We start from the raw sequence: 23,938 nt of genomic DNA, 5'->3' as shown, positions 1-23,938 counted from the left end.
AGGGACGCTGATTGGGTAACTGTACTTGATTGTGAATGGCGGCAAAGGAAAGCGGATCATCTTCCTGTTTATGTGGCCGCAGCGAGGTGAGACTCTCCCGTCCATCCGTAGGGCAGTGCGCAGCTTCCCGGGCACACGGGGCAGTGACACCGCTCTTATTAGTGACTCATGGACGCCGTGTACTTCTGCTTTATGTATGTGACTTCCGCACCTGTCCCCTCTCTGACCCCAGATACTGCAGCAATGCTCTAGTTAGTGGTATAGTGACTTGGGCTGCAAGGACCCTTCCACTGTAAATGATGCAGGAATAGCCTTTTATAGTGGATGTTTTCATACTAATTGCTAATAAAGTGAATATCTTCAGTTACAAATAGGCCCATAAATTACTGCTCCATGGATATATTTCTATTATATCTCTATCAATGTGTGTATATATACATATAGACAGTGGCGTAACTACCATTGGTGTGGCAGGAGCTGTGCACGAGGCCCATGGAGGTAATGGGGCCCGCTTCATTGCAGAGGGTGGGGGCCCCATGGAGATAATGGAGCCCACTGCATTGCAGAGGGTGGGGGGCCCATGGAGATAATGGTGTCCACTGCATTGCAGAGGGTGGGGGCCCCATGGAGATAATGGCAGCACTGGGGTCATGAGTTTGAATCTCGACCATGGCCTTATTCTCCCTGTGTTAGCATGGGTTTCCTCCCACACTCCAAAAACATACTGGTAGGTTAATTGGCTGCTGTCAAAATTGACCCTAGTCTCTCCCTGTCTGTCTCACTCTCTGTCTGTCGGTGTGTGTGTGTCTATATTAGGGAATTTAGACTGTAAGCTCCAATGGGGCAGGGACTGATGTGAATGAGTTCTCTGTACAGCGCTGCGGAATTAGTGGCGCTATATAAATGATGATGATGATGATAATGGGGCTTGCTGCATTGCAGAGGGTCGGTGGGCTCCAGTTCCCTCCTCCCCACCTCCTTACACTGGGGCATACAGCTTGCTAGTTCCACCTCCTCATATAGATATGTTATTCATGTTAAATGTTTTGCACCCAGGAATATTACAATAAATGTGAGGAGGAACTGAAATACTGGTCACTTGAGCAGAGTACATTTTTAATTGCTTCTCTGAAATAATACAGACTTTCCCTACCTGCTGGGCATGGTCCACCCACCCATTGTTATAGTGCCGGCATCACATTTACAGTTGTTTTATTACCTGCATTAAGTGACTTTGAAAAATGAAAGTAAGGTGGACCTACTAAAAATGGAACTAAACCACAAAAAATAAAATCGCATCTCCATGTAAGAATTATTTAGTCATAGCTTTGAAAGCAATAAATGGATGATTTTTTGTTTGACAGCTAAAGTCTAAAGATATCAGGATATACATGCTATGATTTTGATTGTCAATTAGGCTGTTAGAGGTATTTGCCACAGATTATATTATTTATTGGTCCAAAAAGGCTGCATTTTTTTTATCAACATCCGATGAGAGCCTTCAGGTGTTGGTTGGGATGTTCAGTATATACCTGACTGTATGCAGCCATTGACAACATTGATGTTGCCCTGCCTGATATGGCTGTTCGACCTGATATCCGACTCAACTTTTAGGACTATGGGATGCCATGATGATATCTCTCAATATTAGCATTACTGTGCACTGTATGTTATGTTTGACAGGTAAAGAAAGTTGTATAATATTGTAAATGCTTTATTCTAAATAATTTTAAAAAAATGCTTGATATGTAAACAAGCAAAGGAGATCTAAAAAAAAGTATTTTAGAAAGCTTACGTTGCTGCTAATTATTTAGTCATTAAAATTACTGTATCTGTCACGTTGGTCCATTTTGGTCAATGCTTCACTCTATGTATATGCCAGTGTGAATAGTCGATGCATTTTTAGTATAGTAATCTATTTATTTTTTGTTTAGTTTCACAATGTCCCGTGACACAAAGGGTGAGTCACAACAATCCCAGCCATCTCAAGGAACGTCTAGCTCATCTTCCAGTGCTCCACAGTCATACAGTCAGTCATCCTCCTCTGGCACCCTGAGCTCTTTGGATACAGTACCAGTGCAGGACCTTGCATCCATTCCGGAGGATGTGGAAATGGAAGAACAGAGTCCTCAGCCATGGGGCCGCCTCTGGGCACTTGGAAAGGGTTTCTTGAACCATGGTATGTTTGTAACTCTGTGGTGCACTGTTAATAGATATGGAAAAGTTTCAGGGGTTGACCCGACATTAAGAGATTTGAGGTTTGCTCATTAGAGTGAGATTTTTCCTATTTGCTGTATACTTGTCATTGATTTCACTGATGGTGATGGCTTTGTGTACCTAAAATGGATGATAAACGTCTATAACCAGGTTACTTATAATGTGAAATATGTTAAAAGGGATCAATGCTACATTCCTCCACTATAGACAAATAAGTAATAAACACTGTAGCATGGATAAGTAATCCACTGCCCTACCCAATACTCGCTGCGCTCCTCTGCATACTCTGCCACTCCATCTTCAGCCAGGGCTGTCATCGTGGTGGCTTATGTACACATGTGCTGGCTGCAGAGTGTCTATGAACAAGCATGAAGATGTGGATCAACACTATTGGGTGTGTTGTAGTAGATCAAACCAACATATTACAAAGTTTAAAATAGTGCCGCGTGTAAGGGAGGGGTATCATTTTTTTTGCGTACACATTTGTGATGCCTTCTTCATATTGGGCCAATCTGAAGTTTGATTTATTAGCTCTTTAATAACATGTTACAGATATGACTAATACTCTGTTACACATAGTTGCATACAGTTGCAGTTGGATATTTGCCTTTGTCCTTCCGCTTACCTAGCGGACCACTCAGAATCAGGCCCAAATGTGCACATGTTCTTCTTCACTGGATGTATTTCATTGCAGCACACACTGAGTATATATTATAAAATATCCAACAACTTGTTAAGCTAAATGTCATGCTAGTCTTGAAAGAAAACAAGTCTGCTTTCTCAATATTTATCCTTATTGTGCTAAATATGTTTTTCTGCTTTCATGTAGCCTGCCCAAAGTACAGCTATTTCTTCATTGTTGCATTCTATTGTGGCGTTCTGAATCAAACACACAGTCTCATTTTGTTTTATATTGCCTCTCAGTGGAAGTAGTTCAGTGACTCCTTGTGCACAGCCACTAATTTTATAACTGGGGCAGCAAGGCGTGCCCCGTTATAGATGTAAATCTGTTTCTAGTTTAGCCACCTTGGGCCTGATTCATCAAGGAAAGTAAGGCAAAAAAGGAGCAAGTTTTCTCCTGGACAACCCTTGTTACAATGCAAGGTATGCAAATTAGTTTATTATTTTGCACATACAGAAAACATTGTCTGCTTTATCATGTAGCACACAAATACTTGATAGTTTTATTTTTACACTGAAATATAAAGTTGATCTAGGACAATGGTCAGGGAACAGGGGTAAATTACCCCAAATGGGGTAAAAATGAAATTCCTGGGGGTAATGCTGCCGATTCACATGCTGATTCACAGTTGGCTTGTAGACCCCTTTAAATGTGAAATTGCTGTTGTACCAGAAGAGCCTCAAGGGTTGGCAGAGGCACTTCTTGAGCTTCGATGCAATAATGAAGCACGTCATATTTTTGGATGTTATCAGCTGCAAAGGCATCACAATTGTACATGAAGAGGCAGTCAAAAAGTTGCTGCCTTTTGCAACAACCTACCTTTGCGAACAAGGATTTTCCACTCTAACGAACATAAAAACAAAGCAGAGAAATCGATAGGATGCTGAAGACTGTATCTCTCAAATAAAAAATGAAGCAACATCATTTCTCCAAGACCTGAAGTTTTGAAGTTGAAGCTTTCAAAGAAATTTTGAATAGATTCAATAAAATTTTGAATTCCAATAATTAATAATATGTGATTTCCTTCCTTTCAAATCAAGGAGGTAACATCGGCGTATCTAAATATATTTGGGGGTAAAAGGTAAAAAAGTTCCCTGACCCCTGATCTAGGACATGCCCTACCTCAACTATAAATCTGTCCCTACATTTTAAATTTACCTCCCACTCCAATGCAACATGGTTTTGCCAAGGTGCAAAGTTACTACTTTTTATTTTTGCTTTACCTTCCTTATTGAATCAGGCCCATTATCTCTAATTGTACAGCTCTGTTAAATGCTTTTTTCTCCATTGTCAAATAAATAAGTCATTTAAAAAAAAGTACTAAACAATCTTGTTTTCTTTCTTTTGGGTAGACTGTGTGAGTGAAGACTATGTATTTGGAAGGGATAAACATTGTGATTATACTTTTGATAAGCCTGTAATAAACCAGACAGACAGATACAAAACCTACAGCAAAAAACACTTTCGGATTTTTAGGGTAAGTACCTAAATGGCTTCAATATAGCTAATATATATTGATGCATACAGTATAATTTCACTTTACAAGTACAGTGGAAAAATAATTTCGTGGAGCAAATACATGCAGGATTCTAGGTTATCATGTTTACAAAGGATGCCATACCTATTTAGAAACATAGAATTTGTCGGCAGATAAGAACCGCTTGGCCTATCTAGTCTGGCCATTTTTTTTATTAACCATGGCAACCTCAAACCCTATTTGGTCCTTTAATCTTTAGAAGAATATCCTTATGTCTATCTCAAGCATGTTTAAACCGCTCTACTGTATTAACCTCTGCCACCTCTGATGGGAGGTTATTCTACTTATCCCCTACCCTTTCTGGGAAGTAATTTTAGTTGCCCTTCTTTGTACAGTCTCTAATGTATTTATATCCTTCTGGAGATATGGCCTCCATAATTGAACACCGTATTCTAGATGAGACCATACCAATGACCTATACAGTGGCATTATTACTCATTTCTTTCTGCTATTGATCCCTCTCACTATGCAACCAAGCATCTGACTTGCCTTTCTCATTGCTTTGTTACATTGCTTACCTGCCTTTAAGTCACCTGAAATAGTGACTCCTAGATCCCTTTCTTCCTCAGTAGTTTCTTTATAGTGCCCATTTCTGTTTCATATTTATACAGATGAGAAAGCAGTAGCTTTTGATCCTGGATTACAGTAAAAAAATCAACAATGATGTACCTAATTACAGATGTTTTGTAGGAAGTTGGACCAGGATTGTCTGCTGTTGCCTACATTGAAGATTTGAGCGGCAATGGAACATTTTTAAACAAACAGCTAATAGGTCGTGGAAAGAAATTACCTTTAACAAATAATGCTGAAATTGCACTTTCATTACCAACAAATAAAGGTACTGGTATGTTGTCTGGTTCTGTAATTAAATTAAAACAATGTCCGACCACCTAGACTCCTGCAAAACAGGGCAACCTATATTTTCTGCTAAAACCTAGTCCAGATCAGTTTGTAGTTAGTTGGTGACAATTAACATATTTAGTACAAGTCTTTATTGGTCCAAAGCAAAGTAATGAAGTATGGCTCCTTTTAAATGTTCCTCATCATCCACACCACCTTTATAAATGTTTTTACTGTAGATATTTTGGATTGTCCAGAAGATGGCAGCATACTACAGCCTTTGAGAACTGTTCGGGAAACCTGTTTTTCTTAACACTATACATAAAGAGATCATTGGTTTATGAGCTGCCATCTTGGATAGGACTGCTGAAGAGGGCCTGTGGGGACTGTTCTAGGCAGTTAAGATATTTGGATAGTTAAGGTGGTCCATCAGATGTTTAACAAATTATCTAATTGTGATGAAGGTCACACTAGTAAGCTCTGTTCAATTGACTCCTACAAAATGGTTTCCTCTACAAGTGCCCAAGTTAATTTTGTGGGTATATCCTGTTTCTGAATCTCAAAATTCAATATCTGATTGATTCATCCTGGAAGACATTGGTATCTATTTAAGTTCTGTGTTATATTTCCCCTCCTTATTCTGTTAGTCTCTGATGGACTATAAGGAGTCCATAACGGGTCTGAGGTTAGTAATATGCTGCTATAAGAATGTGATGGGTAACTAAGCATTCATCGAAGAATTTAAAACTGCAGTAATTGTGCAAAGTTCCATTTAACCTGTATGGCCAAAGTTAGGATCAATCAGTATATGAAAACCAGTCAAAGCAAAATAGAGGCTGTAACTTTGGTGACAATGAGAACCAAACGACCTGAGCTGATTGCTTGTGTCTGGGGATCCCTGTTTATTTGGTCCTGGCTTTGATGGCTATAGATTCGCACCTCAAGTATACAGTAAGCAGGAAAAGAGGCATGCATGAATAAAATGCTTTCACATGCATATGTTCAGTAGGACACATCTTGCAATGTGTCCAAACAACACTATCTTATGTACCAGGTGTACCTCAAGAGCAACAAGTGTCTATATGTATGCACCATGATAGCGAAGGGAAGTGGCTTGTCAGTGTTAATAGTAAATGCTTAAGTCACATTACCCTATTTGTACACATTGTTATAATGTATTGAAGTGTCATATACACAACAGAATATTCGTTATTAATAAATGTGAGTCACATTTGCCATTTAAGAAATAATCAAATGCAAATTAAATTAAGTGAAATTAAATACAAACCTCTGCTCCTTTCCTCTTTAAAAGTCAAGGGGAATCTTCTTTCCTGCTGCAATCCAAATTGAAATGTCAATTAAGTAATGCTGTGACTTCATATAATATAACAACCACATTAATCATCATCAGCATTTATTTATTTATATATATAGCACCACTAATTCCGCAGCGCTGTACAGAGAACTCATTTACATCAGTCCCTGCCCCATTTCAGCTTACAATCTAATTCCCTAACATACACACACACAGACGAGAGAGATTAGGGGCATTTAATAGCAGCCAATTAACCTTCTAGTATGTTTTTGGCGTGTGGGAGGAAACCGGAGCACCCGGAGGAACCCCACGCAAACACAGGGAGAACATACAAACTCCACACATATAAGGCCATGGTTGGGAATCGAACTCATAACCCCAGTGCTGTGCGATATGAATTAAGCACTTTCAGCTGGAGGAGTTAGTCCACAATGAGCCAATCAGAAGTGGCTAGATAGAGCTGCTGATCATCATCATCAATGTGTATTGTTGCACCTGCAAGAGGTACAGCTCCTAATGTGTGTGTATGCATCAATTTACAGGAATTTTGCCTGTGCTCTCCCACCCTGTCCTTCCTCTTTTCCGCTTCCCCAATCCTAAGACGTTGCAAGTGTAAGATGAGACAGAATCTGCATTTGGAAGTATGTACTTTACTTGAGACCCATAAATGAACAGCGAGAGCAGGGTAATTGGACTGTTGTTTTGTAAACTATCTACATGGAAGAACAGGAATGCAATATTTGTGAAAGCATGTACTATACGTGGTACTCAATACATATTTACACGTGTTACATACCTGCTCATTTCTGATTTGGTTATTTTTTTCAAACATTTCGTGTGTGTTCAGAATGTTGTTTTACATGTTTATCATTAAATATACATATACTTACTTGGAATTGTTTTCAGTTTTTGTATTTGCAGATTTGTTGGTAGATGATCAGTCGGTTTATCCAAAGGAATTTAGAGAAAAATACATTATGTCAAAAACAATTGGAAGGTGGGTATCGAAAATGTACTAAACAATTTAAAACCTGTCTGGATAGAACTGATTTATCAAATATGATTCAAAGTTTAAGGTAATTAGTGAGGTAGTGTTGGCCAAGTGGCAGTTGATTATACTGGTTCTCCGAGGCTCGTTTTTTTGCTGTCCACCTTCCTGTTATGGCCTAGTAGTATTATTTTTTGCAATTATGTATTTACAATTTCTGATATGTAATGTATAGTGCCCTTACATAATGGGATAAGGATTGGTTGCCCTCTGTCTCCACTTATTTTATCCCTGATAATGGATCCTTTGGCATCCAAAATCTGTCAAAACCCAGACATCTGGGGTATAAAACTTGGCCTGCTGGAGCATAACATTTCTTTATATACAGAAGGCGTTCTAATGTCCATAACCAACCCACACATCTCCCTCTCCAATCCCATACGAGAACTACAAATATTTGGACTCGTATCTAACTGTAAAGTCAATTGTAGAAAATTTGAAATCCTTGATCATAATTTACCTTTAGACACACAACATAATCTTTTATCCAATTGTGACTTTCGTTGGCAATCGCAAAAGTCATTTGGGAATCTACTTGATCAGATATATAGCCAATTATATGTAGCTAATTGTCCTCCTATAACTGAAACAATTAAAGCAGACCTTAGAAAATGGGCCTAACTTCTAAAATCATGGATTGGTGGTAGAATTACATATATTAAAATTAATATTTTACCTAGACTTATTCCTGTTCAGACATTACAATTGTTAGCCCCCAACGGCACTTTTACAACAGTTTGCTTCTTAATTTATCTGGTCTGCAAGAAAACCAAGAACCACGTAATTACATTCCAATTTACACTGTATTTATGTGACATTTGAATCTCAAGTGAAGTATCCTCAATATAGCCATTTTTAATATGAAAATGAAAAGGTTTATTTTCCTGTATTTATTATTTTCTGTACCTTTGTCACTTGTTTTTCAAAAAACACCAATAAAAAGAAGAAAAAAATGTGTAGTGTCCTTTGTGAAGACGTGAACTATCATGAAAATATAGGTGTAAACATTTTTAATCAACCTTCCCAGTCCCACCTTTAATTTCACCAGGCTTCATTTGACTGTCCCTTAGATCTATCTTTTATTGCAATAATAGATTTGTAGCCCTTATATATGTGGGGGCCTGAAGACAGAACTCCCTATGGCCAGCCAAACATAAAAGTTACTGCCACAAATATTTTTGTTTGTAGGACCATAATCAACACATTTAGGTGGAGCAATGAATCAGAAGGCGGAATGGGATTATCCACACTATAGCTATGCTGCTCAAGTGATATTTTTTAAAAAAATATTTTAATTTATCAGACTGGAGAGTGACAGTCTGTATACATAACTTCTGTATGGTCCAAAGGGTAATGATAAAGCCCAAGGTAATCACTGGGAGCAAAATGGTACCCACTGCAGTCTTGAAGGAGGGCATCTAAGCCAGTGACAATTCTAGGTGAGGGCCAAATAAGGGTAGACCAAAAAAAGTAGAGATACCACTTTAATGAGGCAGCAAAGTTCTTGGCAGAAGGTCCAGACTGGTGGCTTTACACACTACTGAAGGATGGTGGCCTTTTCCATTTGCAAGAGGAAAAGACCACAGTAACTGTGGTCAGGCCTTCCTATAATGAGCTAATATTCAGAGATCGAACTTGCATATTCGAGCTGGTAGACTATTTCTCTCTCATGTTTAATGTGTGATTGTACTGCAGTACAATCGCACATGTAGAACACGCTTTTACACAGCAAACTCATTGACGAATACAAGGAGATGGCCAGACTCAGAAGTTGGGGATAGCAGAAGCTTCAGCAAAGTCTATCCTCTTCCCTAGATAAGGCCATACTTTGGGGTCTCTTCTCAGCAGAAATAAATTAGATGATCTGTTAAGCTTCTCTGACATGCTCACAACAACGGATACCTTCATTGGAGATCTCATGCCCATGCTTGGATCACACACTGGTAGTAAATGTGGCAATGTACTGTGCAAAAATAAGATTTTGTAAACTGACATTTTTATTTATTATTTTAACAATGCTAACATTATATTAATTTCATTATTGTTCATGATACTTTTATTGGATAATTGAATGCAAGGTTTTAAGTCTACTCTAGTCTCTTCACCATTGTGGTTACTACCCAAATATCACTGCAACTGTAATTTTTATCTTGCTGTCAAGAGAATAAAACTGCAAGTTACTGTGTATCAGGGAATTACTGTGTATATAGTATCAGGGAATCATGATGATTACAAAATATATTAGATTTTACAATTTGCGGTCATGCACCAATTTCTATAGTGTTAAATCCGTTTCTTCTATTGCATCAGTGGGGCTTGCGGAGAGGTCAAACTGGCTTTTGAAAAATCAACATGCAAGAAAGTTGCTGTGAAAATTATAAGTAAACGAGCATTCCGTTTGAGTTCTGCAAGCCTTGTAAGTAAACTTTTTAACCAAGTTAGTTTTTGTTGTGTATCATTAGTGGCTGTGCCATTTTACTTATGCAAAATATGTATCTGCAGTTTTATATTTTTAAGGCATATTGGCTAAGCAGTCTTGGTGCTTTATATTCCCTGATATCTAATCTTTGTTTATATTTTTACACTAAAATATTCTCTGCACCTATATGTTTTCGCCTAATTTAGGGATGCTGAATTTAGTGGAATAATCAGATTATCTTTAACGCATAATTTACTAGATATACACAAATAACAAAATCAGTAATAGCTATATATGAAAAAGTAATGTAGGTGAAAATTTCTATTAAACTTTATAGAATTTAAATATTCTCATTGCATTCATTTATAAAATGCTAATAAAACTACAGAAACGCTTAAAAACTGTAGAAACTATACTTCAGAAAATCATAATCCAAATTAGCTGTAATGTAATTAATAAAAGATAAAATGTAAAGTCACTTTGCTTTAGGGAAAGAGGATGTTGACGCTTTCTGTTTGTACAGTGTCTCATTGCTCTTTCTAAAGAGGAACCAGCAGTAGTCACTCATCATTGCAGGGTCAGAGTGAATTTTAAGTGACCTTCTACAACCCATATTCTTGTAGTTGTCCAATAGTTCATTCACAATGGCGTTGGCCTCTCTTCTGTTCCCTAAGAATCCACACGCAGCAGCCTCGAATGTGGACCAAGCAGCAGACTCCATTTCCATTAATTTAGCATTTAAATATTTAATCCGTAAGCAGTTTCCTTATTTGGGGCCCTACTGTCGAATCGTTGGAGGACATTACTTTTATATGATAAGTACTTTCTTATATTTACTGTCCTACATTGTCTGAGGACAATACTTTATATGGATTACAAGTGGTTCATATTGCTTATGTTTTATGCTCTCTACTATCGGATCCTTGACTAATAGTTTGAGGATACCATACTCACAAGCTTTATTTATTGGAGGATTATATTGTGGTATTCACTGCCCATACCTTTTGCCTAGGTTTTTTTTTTTGCAATTTTATACAGCCCATTTACTTTCCCTAGATCTCTTTGTTGTATACGAGCGCTTGTCAGTTCCTCAATATTTGTTGTTATAGTGTATGCTTGGGGCTGAATAGGTGTTTCTGCCCAGAGATAGCTACAAGCAGCTCTGAAGTGGAACGCCACATATTGATTCTTCTCGCTTATTTTAGCAGAATCAAATAAGTTGCTGGAGGCCTTACCTTACTATGGGTAAGTCTTATTTGCCCCAGAACTGGAAACTATGATTTCCTAGTCCAATGGTGGAGAGAGTAATTTTTTGTCTGTGAATGCTCCTAGGGCCAGACCACCTAGGTTCAGTTCTTTTCGGCAGTCCTTTCGGGGCCACATCTCTGGCAGGGGTCAGTCGTCAGTGAGAGGTGGACCTTTTTCATCCTGAGGACAGTCTCGCAGGGAAGGGGCTCCTCTTCCAAGACCCCGTACAAGGTCCCAGCATGACAGGAACATCCCTCTCCTCGTGGGAGTGGGGGGCCATCTGCAACTCGTCAGAGATGAGTGGGACGGTGTCTTCACGAGACAGCTGGGTTATGGGGATCATATCCTGAGGATACGTGATAGACCTTTTGGGTCCATCTCCCAAATGATTTTTCTCAACTCCTCTTCGCGACCCTCTAAAGCGAAGGGTCTTGACTCAGGCCGTCAATTCTCTGCAAACGACTCCTGCTGAAAGAAGAGTGCCGGATTCCCAGAAGAGTCTGGGATTTTATTCAAATCTTTTCCAGATCCCAAAGCAGGACGGGTCATTTCGGCCAATCCTAAACCTCAAGGGACTCAATCAGCATTTGCAAGTGTACAAGTTCCGGATGGAATCGTTCCCTCCGTTATCAATTGACTGGAACCCCAGGAGTTTTCATGTCAATAGACATCACAGGCGCTTATTTCCATGTACCCATCTGGAAGGCACATCAGTCTCTCCTTCGGTTCACGATAGGGAGGGACCATTTTCAATTCAGGGCACTTCTTTTTGGTCTGTCAACAGCGCCCTGTGTGTTGAGAAACATCATGTCTTTCATGACTGCCCGCCTGCGGGCCATGGGTGTGAACATAATTCCTTATTTGGACGATCTCCTTATCAATGCTCCTACGAAGAGTGTCCTGGATCAACATCTTTTGCTCACCCTTCAGATTCTGGAACAACACGAGTGGCTGATAAATTACTAGAAGTCCCAGTTGGTTCCGTCCCAGAAGATGGTGTTCTTGGGTCTTCTCATGGACACCAGCCTACAGAAAGTTTTTCTTCCGTAAAACAAGGTTTCTGCAATCAGGACATGGTGTAGAACCTTCTCCGGTCTCCTCAACCCTCCATGTTGATGGGCATGAAGCTCTTGGGTCAGATGGTTGCATCTTTTGAGACCCTTGCTTATGGCCGGTTTCGTTCACAGGTTTTTCAGTGGAACTTCTTATGCCAATGGTCGGGATCTCCCTTCCATCTCGAGTCCCAGTATTTCCAGTTGTATAAGATTGCCTGTCTCTGTCTTCGGTGGTGGGCAAAGCCGGAGAACTTGGTGATGGGTCGGTCATTCGTTCCATGAATCTTTGTGACCACAGACGCCAGTTTGATTGGGTGGGAGGCAGTGGTCCTCCGTCTTCGCCTACAGGGTCTGTGGTCTAGCAGGGAGGCCTCCCTGCCGATAAATGTTCTCAAATTAAAGGCGATCCTCCTGGCTCTTCAGGGGGCGCAGTCTTTTCTCAGAAGAATGCCAACCCGAATTCAATCGGACAACGCCATGGCAGTGGCCTACGTAAACCGCCAAGGCGGGACAAGAAGCGCAGGCACCATGGCAGTGGCGAATGAGATCTTGTCTTGGGCAGAAAGGTTTTGTCCAGCCATATCCGCGGTATTCATTCCGGGGATGGACAACTGGGAGGTCGATTACTTGAGCAGGCAAGCGATGCTCCCAGTGGAATGGTCCTTGCATCCTCAGGTTTTTCAGGATCGAGTTGACAGATGGGGCCTCCCCGACATAGACTTGATGGCCTCTCGTCACAATTGCTGTGTACCATGGATTTGTGCAAGGTCCAGGGACCCTTTGGCAGCGGCAATGGATGCAACAACCATACGTTGGGACTTCCAACTGGGGTACTTGTTTCCACCCATTCCCATGATTCAGCGAGTACTTCGTCGGATGGCTCTGTAGGGCTTCCGGTTATTCTAGTTGCGCCAAACTGGCCCAGGAGGATTTGATACGCCAACATTCTTCTGCTCGCAGACGGTCCAGGTTGGCCTCTTCCTCTCAGGCCCGATTTACTGGAGCACCCTGAGTAAAGTGCCCTGGTTGTCATTGGACCTATCACACCAGTGCTAACTACTGTATCACCATGCTGCTATTTAGATTTAATGGTATCAAATAAGAGGTATGTTAATACAATGTATACAAATAAATAAATTGCAAAATAAATTAAAATTATAAAGCCAATGGCTGTTGTTCACATAAACGTTGAAAATAGCCTGTTAATAGTGAAGAATAAAAACCTTGTACTTTTGCTCTGTTGAGGGCAAAGTGTGTTCTCAAAGACTCTTTGTAGAATAGTATACAACGTACTGAGCATTAACACTTGTTGCTGCTGGAAATGTTGAAATTGATACTAAAGGAAACACATCTATTTATGTGTACAACTCAATTGGCTTACATAATTTTTTGTACTATCCATGTTATAAATGCTCATTCTACCTCTTGTGTACAAGTAATAAAAACCATGATCGCTCTGTCCATATTTTAAGGATTATCTTATTGTATATTCCAAGACAGTAAAAGTGTGAATGTAAACAATGTAAGTATAAGAAGGTTGTTGCTAGAGATAAGACACAATGATAAACATCAACATACTTGTGCAGAACTTACATTCAATTTTTTACAGGTTATTACTTCTTCGATAGCATAAACGTTTTCCTGGTTTCAGGTAACTCATTTAAAGTTACCTGATAAAGGGTGGTAAGCTCAGAAGTCTACAGTGCGAAATACAGTAGATGCCAAAGTCCACAATTCTTTTACATATCCAACTGGCAAGTCAAGCATAATATCTTCTCCTCTGCAGGATCAACCCATATCTGCCGACACAGAAATAGAGATTCTGAAAAAACTGAATCATGTGAGTAACAGGTGTCATATCTGTTAATGTAAATTGAAACACTAAATACATTCAGTACTTCAAACCTTTACATTGGGTAAACAAATGGGACCATGATTAAGGTACCACAATTATGCAGCCATATTACAATAAATTTTACATGGGCATATAAACATTTGTTCAGATATCAGAAATACCCATAAACTTGTTGTAAAATATTGTGATACCATTTTCTTGACCATGAATATTTTTTTCTGCAGCCTTGCATAATTAAGATTGAAAACTTTTTTGACTCTGATGACAACTTTTACATCGTGCTGGAACTGTAAGTGCTTTTATTAAATATTGATGCTCCCGTTTGTTAGACACTCTAGGGGTTATACAGGTATGGGACCTATTGTCTGGAATGTTTGGGGCTTGTTTTTTTTCAGAAATTTGGAACACTACAATTATCATTTGGTTACCATTTACCTATCTCAGTATTGATGTCCATCAGATAACTAGAGGGATCATTGAGAACCCACTTCCCACCCCCAAATTATCTGCACTTTCCCCTGTATAATCTAGTGCCTGTGAAAACCAGTAATTCTTCCCCCAGAAGGTTCCATGAGTGTAGTAATGGAACCTCACACGTTCTTGGAATTTTCTGCACTGTTTGTGGCTGTGTTGTATCTACAATAGAGAGAGACATGTGTAGGACGTCACTGGAACCTCCAGCTGATTGGCCTATATGGTAGGATCCAGATGCAGTAAAAACTTTACTCTTTTGCACAGGTACTGAATTCTGTGGCGGTCAGTGGAGCGCTTGCCTCTAGAGCAGGATAACTGGTCCAGTACCTGTGCATGTATACACTTTAATGTATTTCATGGTAGGAAGCTTGTCTATGTATGTTGTTTAACTATGTTAGCATGCTGCATAATTGCTGTATTCAATTTAGATGATGTCTGGGGGAGTGTAATATGTTTTGAAGACTTTCATATTTGGTTGTGTTTTGCTGAAAACATCAACACTGCAACAAACTCCAGTTACTGCAGTGAATTAAATCTCTGAAAAATGGCACATCACAAAGTTTGTTATAGTTAACTTTTTTAACATGTTTTTATTAGTTTTCTGGCCTAAATCGGTTTGTATATACAACATTTCCTAAATACATTGCTTTAGCTTTCCTGCTTCTTTCTGTTACTTTTACATGATCTAGGCAGATTATTTATTTTCCCTTGCATGGCCAGTTATCTTATAGCAAGCTTGAAGGACATGCTGTGCTTTGTCATTAGAGCTATTTGCACCATTCTGTGCACACATTTACTCGTGGAATGTGGTTTATTTCCCGGGATAAGGGAAAGTAATACTTAATCACTATTTAGGTTTTACTATAGCTGCAGTGTAGTCATGATAAAACTAATGAATTTTACCTTTAAAATCTTTTGTACAAATTTTGAGACGACACCTTTAATCTTCCAAAATGTACCTAAATAGGGGACACACCATAAGTCTTCTCAAACAGAGCTGTCCTTTACTTTTGGTTTGAACTTATTGGTCATTGCTATGTGGCCCAGTAACCTAATGATCCATTTTTTCTAGAATGGAAGGAGGTGAATTATTTGACAGGGTTCTGACATCCAGGCTTAAAGAGTCCACAGCAAAATTGTATTTTTATCAGATTCTGCTAGCCGTTCAGGTAATCTTCAAATCTCCTTAAATATCACACAATGTTGATATAGTATATTCAGTTGCATTCACCTGTACGGGTTGTAAGACTGTTACTGATGATTTTTTTTTATTTTGTTCAGTTTGGTCATTTAAAACTGGCTAACCTTTTTTTTTACACCTAAATAAAATGAAAAATAACATTCTGCTTGGCAGATCATGAAAGAAAAAGATATACAAAAAAAAATGTACAAATTAAAATAACACAAATAATATATAGCCATTTCACAAAAAAAACCTGCATAAATCTTATGAATTATTCATACATATTATTTATTTTAAACCAAGAACCATTTATAAATCTTGAGCAAAACACAACAATATTTTTATTACAGGTTTAACTCAATGACATTACTTTTATGCATTATATACACAGCCATAAATCACACGTGACATTTCATAGCACTTAAAAACCACACTGAATGTAGTTTCTTCTCTGCAGTCTTAATCATTCATTTATACACATGTAGAGGTCTCCAAAGCATTCCCCAGAATAGGATTACAATGCAGCAGTTAAGCAGACAGGAAAGTACAGTAAAATGATAGGGATGTTGCAGTGCTTACCTATTGTGCTGTGTGCCAAGACCCTGATATCTCTCATATCTGCTGAAGTGATCTCTGTAATAGGTCCGTGTACAGAATGCCCTGTAAGAATATATATTTTTTAAGTGCTTGCTACCACTAATTGTAAGCTTTAGCATGTTGTGTGTATATAACCCACACTAAAGCACATAAGTGGGAACAAACCATACTGCTCTTTGTCATTTCTAGGAGAAACATTGAATAAATGGTTGCAATGCACCACGGATCCTATACACATGCAACTTGTTCATAACCACTGAGTGACCCATTCCCTAGGGTCCAATTATGTTTCCTCTTTCCCCTCACTACACAGTGAATATATCACAGAACACAACTATTTTCAAAGTTTTAAGCTATCTCATCATTGTCTATCTTTTCAATATGCCCCTAGCACAAATATAACATTCCTAAAACTAAACAATCATACATTTGCATCCATGAATCTCATTTGTAGTAGCCTCATCAAAGCTAACCTTAGTAAATGTGATGGGCTGCACTTGTTTGCCTGTAATGTTCAACGAGAGACAGTTCAATTTTAATAAAATCGTTCAAACATTATTGTCTTGGGCAGTTGCTAAGTTAGTTAAGTTAATTTGTCTAGTGACTTATGAAAAAAAACCTGATGCTTATGAATCATGTCATTTATTTTCTCTTAAGCCAACTCTAATTTGCACTGTAGTCTTAATATATACTAAATATGCCTTACTTTTTTAGTACCTGCATGAAAATGGAGTCATACATCGAGATCTAAAGCTTGAAAATGTTCTCCTGTCCTCGGCTAATGAAGAATGTTGTATTAAGGTAAGTATTCTAAACCATTGCTTATTGCATGTGGTACTTTAAAGCATAAGATACTGTGATGAAATAATCAGTAGGTAGAAGCATGGCATACGAAGAACGGTGCCCCAAGCTTGGTACTGCCATGCTGGTTGCTTATACGTTTATAAAAAGCAAATGAGATATTAGTTGTGTGGTATTGCAGTTTAGTTTTGTAAGTGTTATGTATTTCAGTTCTCTGGCTGGGTTAATACTGATTTATTTTTTTCACTCTAAAAGATAAATCCACTTTGAACTGAATATTTAGTTTTAAGTGGTATTCTATAAATGAAACATTTGTTTAGTTTGGTAGGGTAGCAGTGTTTCTAATTACTGGGATATTCTTCTGCTCTGCAGTCTCCATAATTATCTCTGAGCATGGAAGGATTTGATGCAAGCCTACAAATGATAGCTACCATTTCTAGCCGTGCGTCAGATCTCTCCTTCCTCCATAGCACCCAATAATTCCAGCCCTTGCAAGCTCACAGGTCCAGCAATTCTAAGTATTAGAGCTTTATTGAACAACCTAAATCCCAGTGGAGGGGAGCACTGAAGAACTACTAGTGGATATGTTGGGTACGGGATGCTGAAAAATATATTAGAAATTTTGGACAACCCCTTTTAATTGGCGAATCTGTTTGTGTTGGTGTTCCACTCTTCAAACTCAGAATTTTGTAAATTAGCATGAATGAATGCCATCACCATGTTTAGGTCTTCCCCTATTCCCTATCCTGCTATCCCAATAGGGTTACAGCCCACAGGTTAATAACTCCTGGTTCTGTTAGTACACTCTGCACCATTAAGAAAGTATAATACATTTTCTGTGAGTAGTATTTCTAGAATTATACTTTCTGTATTTTACAGATCACAGATTTTGGTCAGTCCAAAATTCTGGGAGAAACCTCTTTAATGAGGACTTTGTGTGGGACTCCTACTTACTTGGCTCCTGAGGTGCTGACCACGGCGGGCACAGCTGGATACAGTAGTGCGGTGGATTACTGGAGTTTGGGAGTCATTCTGTTTGTATGGTAAGTATATTTGTGTGTGTGTGTGTGTGTGTGTGTGTGTATATATACAGGCTGTATGAGCTACGTTTATCATTTCAGAATGTTTTGTTTTCTGTATTTCCCCAGCCTTGGGGGATACCCACCATTTTCAGAGCAGAACTGTGCAATGCCCCTTAAAGATCAGATCACAGGAGGACATTATACCTTCATTGCAGCTGCTTGGAAGGATGTATCACAGCCAGGTATATGATATAAATAGTTTTGCTGTTTACTAAAAGAGGATACTCATTCAATGTGTAACTTTTTTTATGTTTATTTGTTGGACTTTAATTTATAGGTGGATAACAACTTTCTGTATAATGAGTTAAGAATAGTTAATCGTTATTTATTTTATTCAAGCTCTAGATCTTGTTAAGAAACTGTTGGTTGTCGATCCAGAAAAGAGGCTCACAACAAAAGAAGCCCTGCAGCATCCTTGGCTACAGGTATGAAGAAAACATTTGCTATCACTGACGACCAATGTTTTATTCCTAACTAAATTATTACTTATTTGTCACACACAAGTGAGGTCCCCAGAGAAGATCTACTGTGGGGGAAGGGGGAATGGGAATAACACATTGAAAGTATAAATATATTTGTGTTGCTGATCAGCTCTTGGATTCATTCAGCATTTGTACATTTACTTCAACTAATAAAATCTCCTTGTAGCATTTGATGTTTTAGTTGATTTGATTTACTTTTTACCTTATAGTAACCCTGTGAGTAATATTGGATATATTTGTTTTTACATCATACTATAAATATCTCTGTTCAAGAAGTGTCTTTCAAACATGGTACATTTTATGAGGAACCTCATTATAAATCTGCATTAGGTCTGACTTTTACAGGGAAATATGCTTGGCTTGGCTAGTGTGCCTTTACGTATTGTAATCACTTTCACAGTTGGACTTATGAGCATTGACAAGGGCCTCAGTAAAATGAATGAAGTTCTGAAGGAACTACTACAGAACTACACAGGTAGTTTTGAAGCACTTTTTTTCAGGGCTACATTCAAAACAGATTCTGTTTCAGCTGTAGAATTCAACAATGCCAATATTGACCAAAATTACTGTGTTTTGTCAAGATGGAAGAATACTTGATTGAATTTGTAATAACAAACCATCCCTTAGATATCCTTTTGTTTCTTAAGATCTAGGAACGTTGCGATATGATGTCCCTTTAGAGTAGAGCAGAGCATGAAGTATATAGAGCAGCAACTAAAAACAAAGGATGTCCAATCATGTGGTTTGCCACTATCCCTGGTGTAGTGGAGTGTCGGCTTCTTCTATGAAAGTCTGCATGGCAGTGCAGATACATAGCTTAAGTGATTACTGGTGTTCTGCTTTGTAGCCCATACACACCAAATAGTTGCAGCTTGCAGTTTTGTTGGTACAAATAGGGACAATACATTATATTTTTTTATTTCATCACTGCACAGATTAAATTTAATTACAATATAATGTCTTTCATAATAATATGGTGTAATGCGCTCTACTGTGCTGTAACCAGTAGCAACCACTCAGATACTGATACAAAGTCCTTTTGTACTATAGTTTAGAATGCTAAAATCTTGATTGTTTAAAGCATATAAGTTGTGACGAAATAGGGGTGTTGGGACCTTGAAATGAGGGATTTAGCTTGCTGGGACCTCCTTATCCAAATTTTACTTAATATTGCTTGGATTATAGTGTGTTAGCCATGTATGCATATATTTTATGTCTATTCGATATTCTTAAATTTTGCCAGATGGACTCATAACTGTAAAGTTATCCTTATTAGTGTCTTGAAATGCAGTAATTGTATTGAGAATCCCATGTTAATTAGCCTATGGTTTAGGCAGCAGTGAAAGTGTTATTTTGATGAGCACATTCTGAAGGTGGGGCACCTGCAGGGAGCCCAGGACAAATAGGTGCTTTATTTATCCCACATTGGGGTACCATTATCCTGGTATCCTCACATAAGTAGAGATAGTCCAATTACATTTGGACACAGCACTAAGCGTATCAAAAGTGTCTGTATTTTGTGCCCTGTGCGGTATGTTATTTTTCTTTGCAGACCTAGTGCCCTGTCACTACATAATAGGCTGGTCAGATAGTGGTATTGTGTTTTAATATACTCACTGATACAGATTCAACCCTATCTCAGCACAGTGTGGCACATAAAATCGCATCAAAGGTTCCTCTGATAAAGAATTATCAGTTGTATTGATATTTAAGTCTAATACTTCAGTCTTCGGATCATCTGATGTAATTAATCTCCAATATTATCTACTCCACTTTCTTTTGATTGCATAAATGTTATAACTGTTTGGCATATGCACAAATCAGCAGCTCCTCATAAGTAGTAATATTATCACATTGCACCTAAGTGCAGAAACACCCTATGATTTTCTACACATCTCAATGTCTTTACAACCTAGTGACGGTAAACAAACTGTCTACCATTTGCCATTATTATTAGCCTACTGTGTGGCATTTTCCATTGTGTCTAAGGAAGATATCTCATTTACCTTAGACGAGCACAAAGCACAGTACTGATACTTGTTTTGGCAAATACTGATGGTACAAGATACTTTGCACCTTACAGAACAGTTATAGAGAAATAAAGAGAGCAGCCAGAGAAATAACTGGTGTGTTCATGCTTGTCCATGGAAAAACCAAGCTCTAAAAATAAAATGTAACTTAATTTTATTTTGTGTTCTTGTTATGATTATATTTTTTAGGATTCTGAAATGGAAAGTATAGCTAAGAGGTTAATGATTGATACTGTCAACCAAATGCCTCCACCCTCACAGGTAATTCCTTTTTGTGTGCTGTTAAATATTATATCCTATTGTATGTCGAATACCACTTGATTACTTGAAACTTATCTTACATGCCTTGCTTATATGCATGCTTCCTTCTACCTTGCTTTAATTTTTTTACCTTCACATTGCTACTTTACTATAGTATATTCACAGATTTCTTTTGGGCATATTGTGTAGCGCCAATAGGGTAAAAATTGTTGCAGACAGTGGTCCAGGGTCTAGTTTCATAACAACCCATTGATGGAAGATTTTTGCAACCACAGTAGGCTCGAGCTCACAATGACATAGAACAGTGGATCCCAAACTTTCTCAGTTCGAGGCACCCTTAGGGTCTCCATAATTTTTTCAAGGCACCCCTAAGCCAAAATATTTACCAAGAAGTCCCTTGCCTTGCTTACAAGTGGCCCTGGCCGAGGCACCCCTGAGAGATCACCGCGGCACCCCAGGGAGCCACGGCACACAGTTTGGGAACCACAGACATAGAATGTTTAAATCAAGTTTGCTTCTATTACCATTATCTGATTTCTTTTGCTATCATGCTTGTTTGCAAATCGTATAGCTTAAGGTACATTGTTTTTTCCAATCATAGATATAACATTTACATGAACCTCCATTAAGCTCTTCCAGCAGTCTAATAATGGGTTTTCATGTTGTGTTTAATCCACAGCATGCCATAAGTCGTAAACGTGTACACGAGGCATACCCAGAAGCCAGTACTTCTACGTGTTCAGAGACCTCAACAACACAGCATGAAAAGAGATTAAAACGCGACAAGCTTTTGTAGTATTCCAACACGTGTTTTTGTAATATTTGTAATCTTTGTACAGTAATCAAGTTCTACTTTTTTAAATATTTTGTGTTCAACAATGCAAATAGTACATCCTAGTTGCTTGGCACTACAATGGAAATTGTAGCCATGCCCGGGAGTGGTTTGTTTCACAGAAAAAAAAATAAGGGAGTTGTATTCATAAAACAAGATACATGTTATTTAATAGTTCGGAATATATTTTTATTATCATATGATGTGAAGAAACTGCTTTGTATGGTCTCCATTCTGAAAAAAAAATCATATTCCGCATTCATGTTTAGTAGCATAATGTAAGAGTCCAAAACAATGTTGTTGGCTTGTGTAGTTATCAGAAAAATGGGTTTTGCAGAGTGTACGTGTTCAACTATATGTCTGGGGATATTGTACAGATAAACTCAGAAATGTGGATACTGTCTACATAATTCAGTTGGTCTGGATAATGCTCTGAGAATATTTTCAGTGACTTATCTAGTGGTCCCTGCTAAGAGTTAAGATTAAGTTTTAGAAATGTAATCCATAAATAGTAATAGTAGTATTTGTTTTACTACATCACCTGGTATGAATATCAACCAGAAATACCTCCCCACTATTTTCAAATGTACCCAATCTAGGCAATTATTGATACTTATCCTATCAAATACACATGGAATAATGCACCCACTACTGTCATTTATATGGATATTAGATGTCACAGAGAAGTTATGTGAATTTATAAAAGCACAGACAGGCCAAGGTGACTTCTTATATCCTTAATAATATAAAATTAGTGCTCCATTATACTTTATAATACATGTTTTCTTAATGAACACCAGAACTCGCTGTCTATACAGATATTTACAGGAGTTTGTGCCAATAATACAAAAATTATGTTTCTAAGAGATTGTTCTGGGAGATGAGTCATTATACTCTGTGTTGTATCATGTGCCAAATCAATAAACTCCTTTCAATTTGTATTTTTTATTAATGTCACAATCAACAGGTACATATATCAATTTAAGACTAATTTTCACCACAGAAACGGCGAGTTTTCTATAATATGTATGTTGCACAAATCGTATATATTTTGTAAATTTTTATATTGTGTCGATACATTTCAGGGATGCAGAGATTGTGTTAGAATGTTTTGTTGTTTTAACTTGTGTTGTAGGCTATATCTGACTTTAGTAAATGTGATGCATAGGTTTAGTCTTGTAGAACAACATATATCGAAGGGAGAGATTCAATTCTACACGAGGTGTCTCTGTAACGTCCCAAAGACACCTCGCGTCGGAGATTTGACAGAATTTTTCGCTCGTTTTTCTTTGCATCCCATAGAGGTGCGAGGGAAAATGAGTGGGTATTTCTACCGTAATTGCCAATGTCACAGCACAATGTCCGCATACCACATCGCCGGCCGTTGTATCTCCACCAGATAGTGATTGTTCAAACCAACCTGAAATTTTGACCAAACTGAAATGAGCACATTCTGACCTTCTGTAACAAACAATACATTTTTGCAATGATTATCATTAATCCATGCTTTGTGATCCGAGTAGATCCCCAGTATGTGAGTATTTGTGTTCTGACTAACCACCGTATGCACAGTTGAGACCTTTTGATGTAAATATACTTTTTATTTGAACAATGTGACATATTGACAACTGTCAAATCTCTTAGAGTTATACCTTATGTATAATTATTAAATAATATATAATTTCCAGTTTTGGATGCACCTGTACACAGAAGCTGTGCCTCTGTGCTGGCAAACTTTTTTTTTCCCCCCATTCTTATGTTATAGTGACATTGGTGGTAGTTACATAACAGACAAACTTTTAGCAAGTTGTTTACAAATTAAAAATATACTAATGTATGGAAAGTCATACATGCTGAGTTGTCAGGCGCATGAAATGATCTGTACTAACAGGTCTGTCGTTTCTGTGCTTTCTAAACGCCTGCACAGCAGGATGTCCACATAACCAATGGGTAAAAATATATGTTCTACTGAAAAACGTT

The 23,938-nt window shown here is 38.1% G+C and overlaps 1 protein-coding gene across 2 annotated transcripts; it reads left to right on the top strand.

The window, feature by feature from the left end:
- The first annotated feature begins 3 nt into the window (after window positions 1-3).
- On the top strand, window positions 4-22,899 carry CHEK2 (checkpoint kinase 2). 2 transcript variants are annotated; one of them, XM_075214648.1, is made up of 15 exons: window positions 4-86; window positions 1,935-2,179; window positions 4,252-4,376; window positions 5,127-5,274; window positions 7,498-7,588; window positions 9,950-10,055; window positions 14,148-14,201; window positions 14,441-14,505; window positions 15,763-15,859; window positions 17,185-17,271; window positions 18,151-18,314; window positions 18,420-18,535; window positions 18,693-18,778; window positions 21,055-21,126; window positions 21,806-22,899. In XM_075214648.1, exons 2-15 carry the CDS (start codon window positions 1,942-1,944, stop codon window positions 21,920-21,922), a joined length of 1,566 nt encoding a protein of 521 aa, XP_075070749.1. In that variant the 5' UTR covers window positions 4-86; window positions 1,935-1,941; the 3' UTR covers window positions 21,923-22,899. The 2 variants fall into 2 exon arrangements, with proteins under 2 accessions (XP_075070749.1, XP_075070742.1); XM_075214641.1 differs by lacking the exon at window positions 4-86 and adding an exon at window positions 96-194.
- Window positions 22,900-23,938: the final 1,039 nt, after the last annotated feature.

This window comes from Mixophyes fleayi, chromosome 1, assembly GCF_038048845.1.
Source record: "Mixophyes fleayi isolate aMixFle1 chromosome 1, aMixFle1.hap1, whole genome shotgun sequence".
NCBI lineage: Eukaryota > Metazoa > Chordata > Amphibia > Anura > Limnodynastidae > Mixophyes > Mixophyes fleayi.
This window is presented reverse-complemented; position numbering and strand designations above follow the sequence as displayed.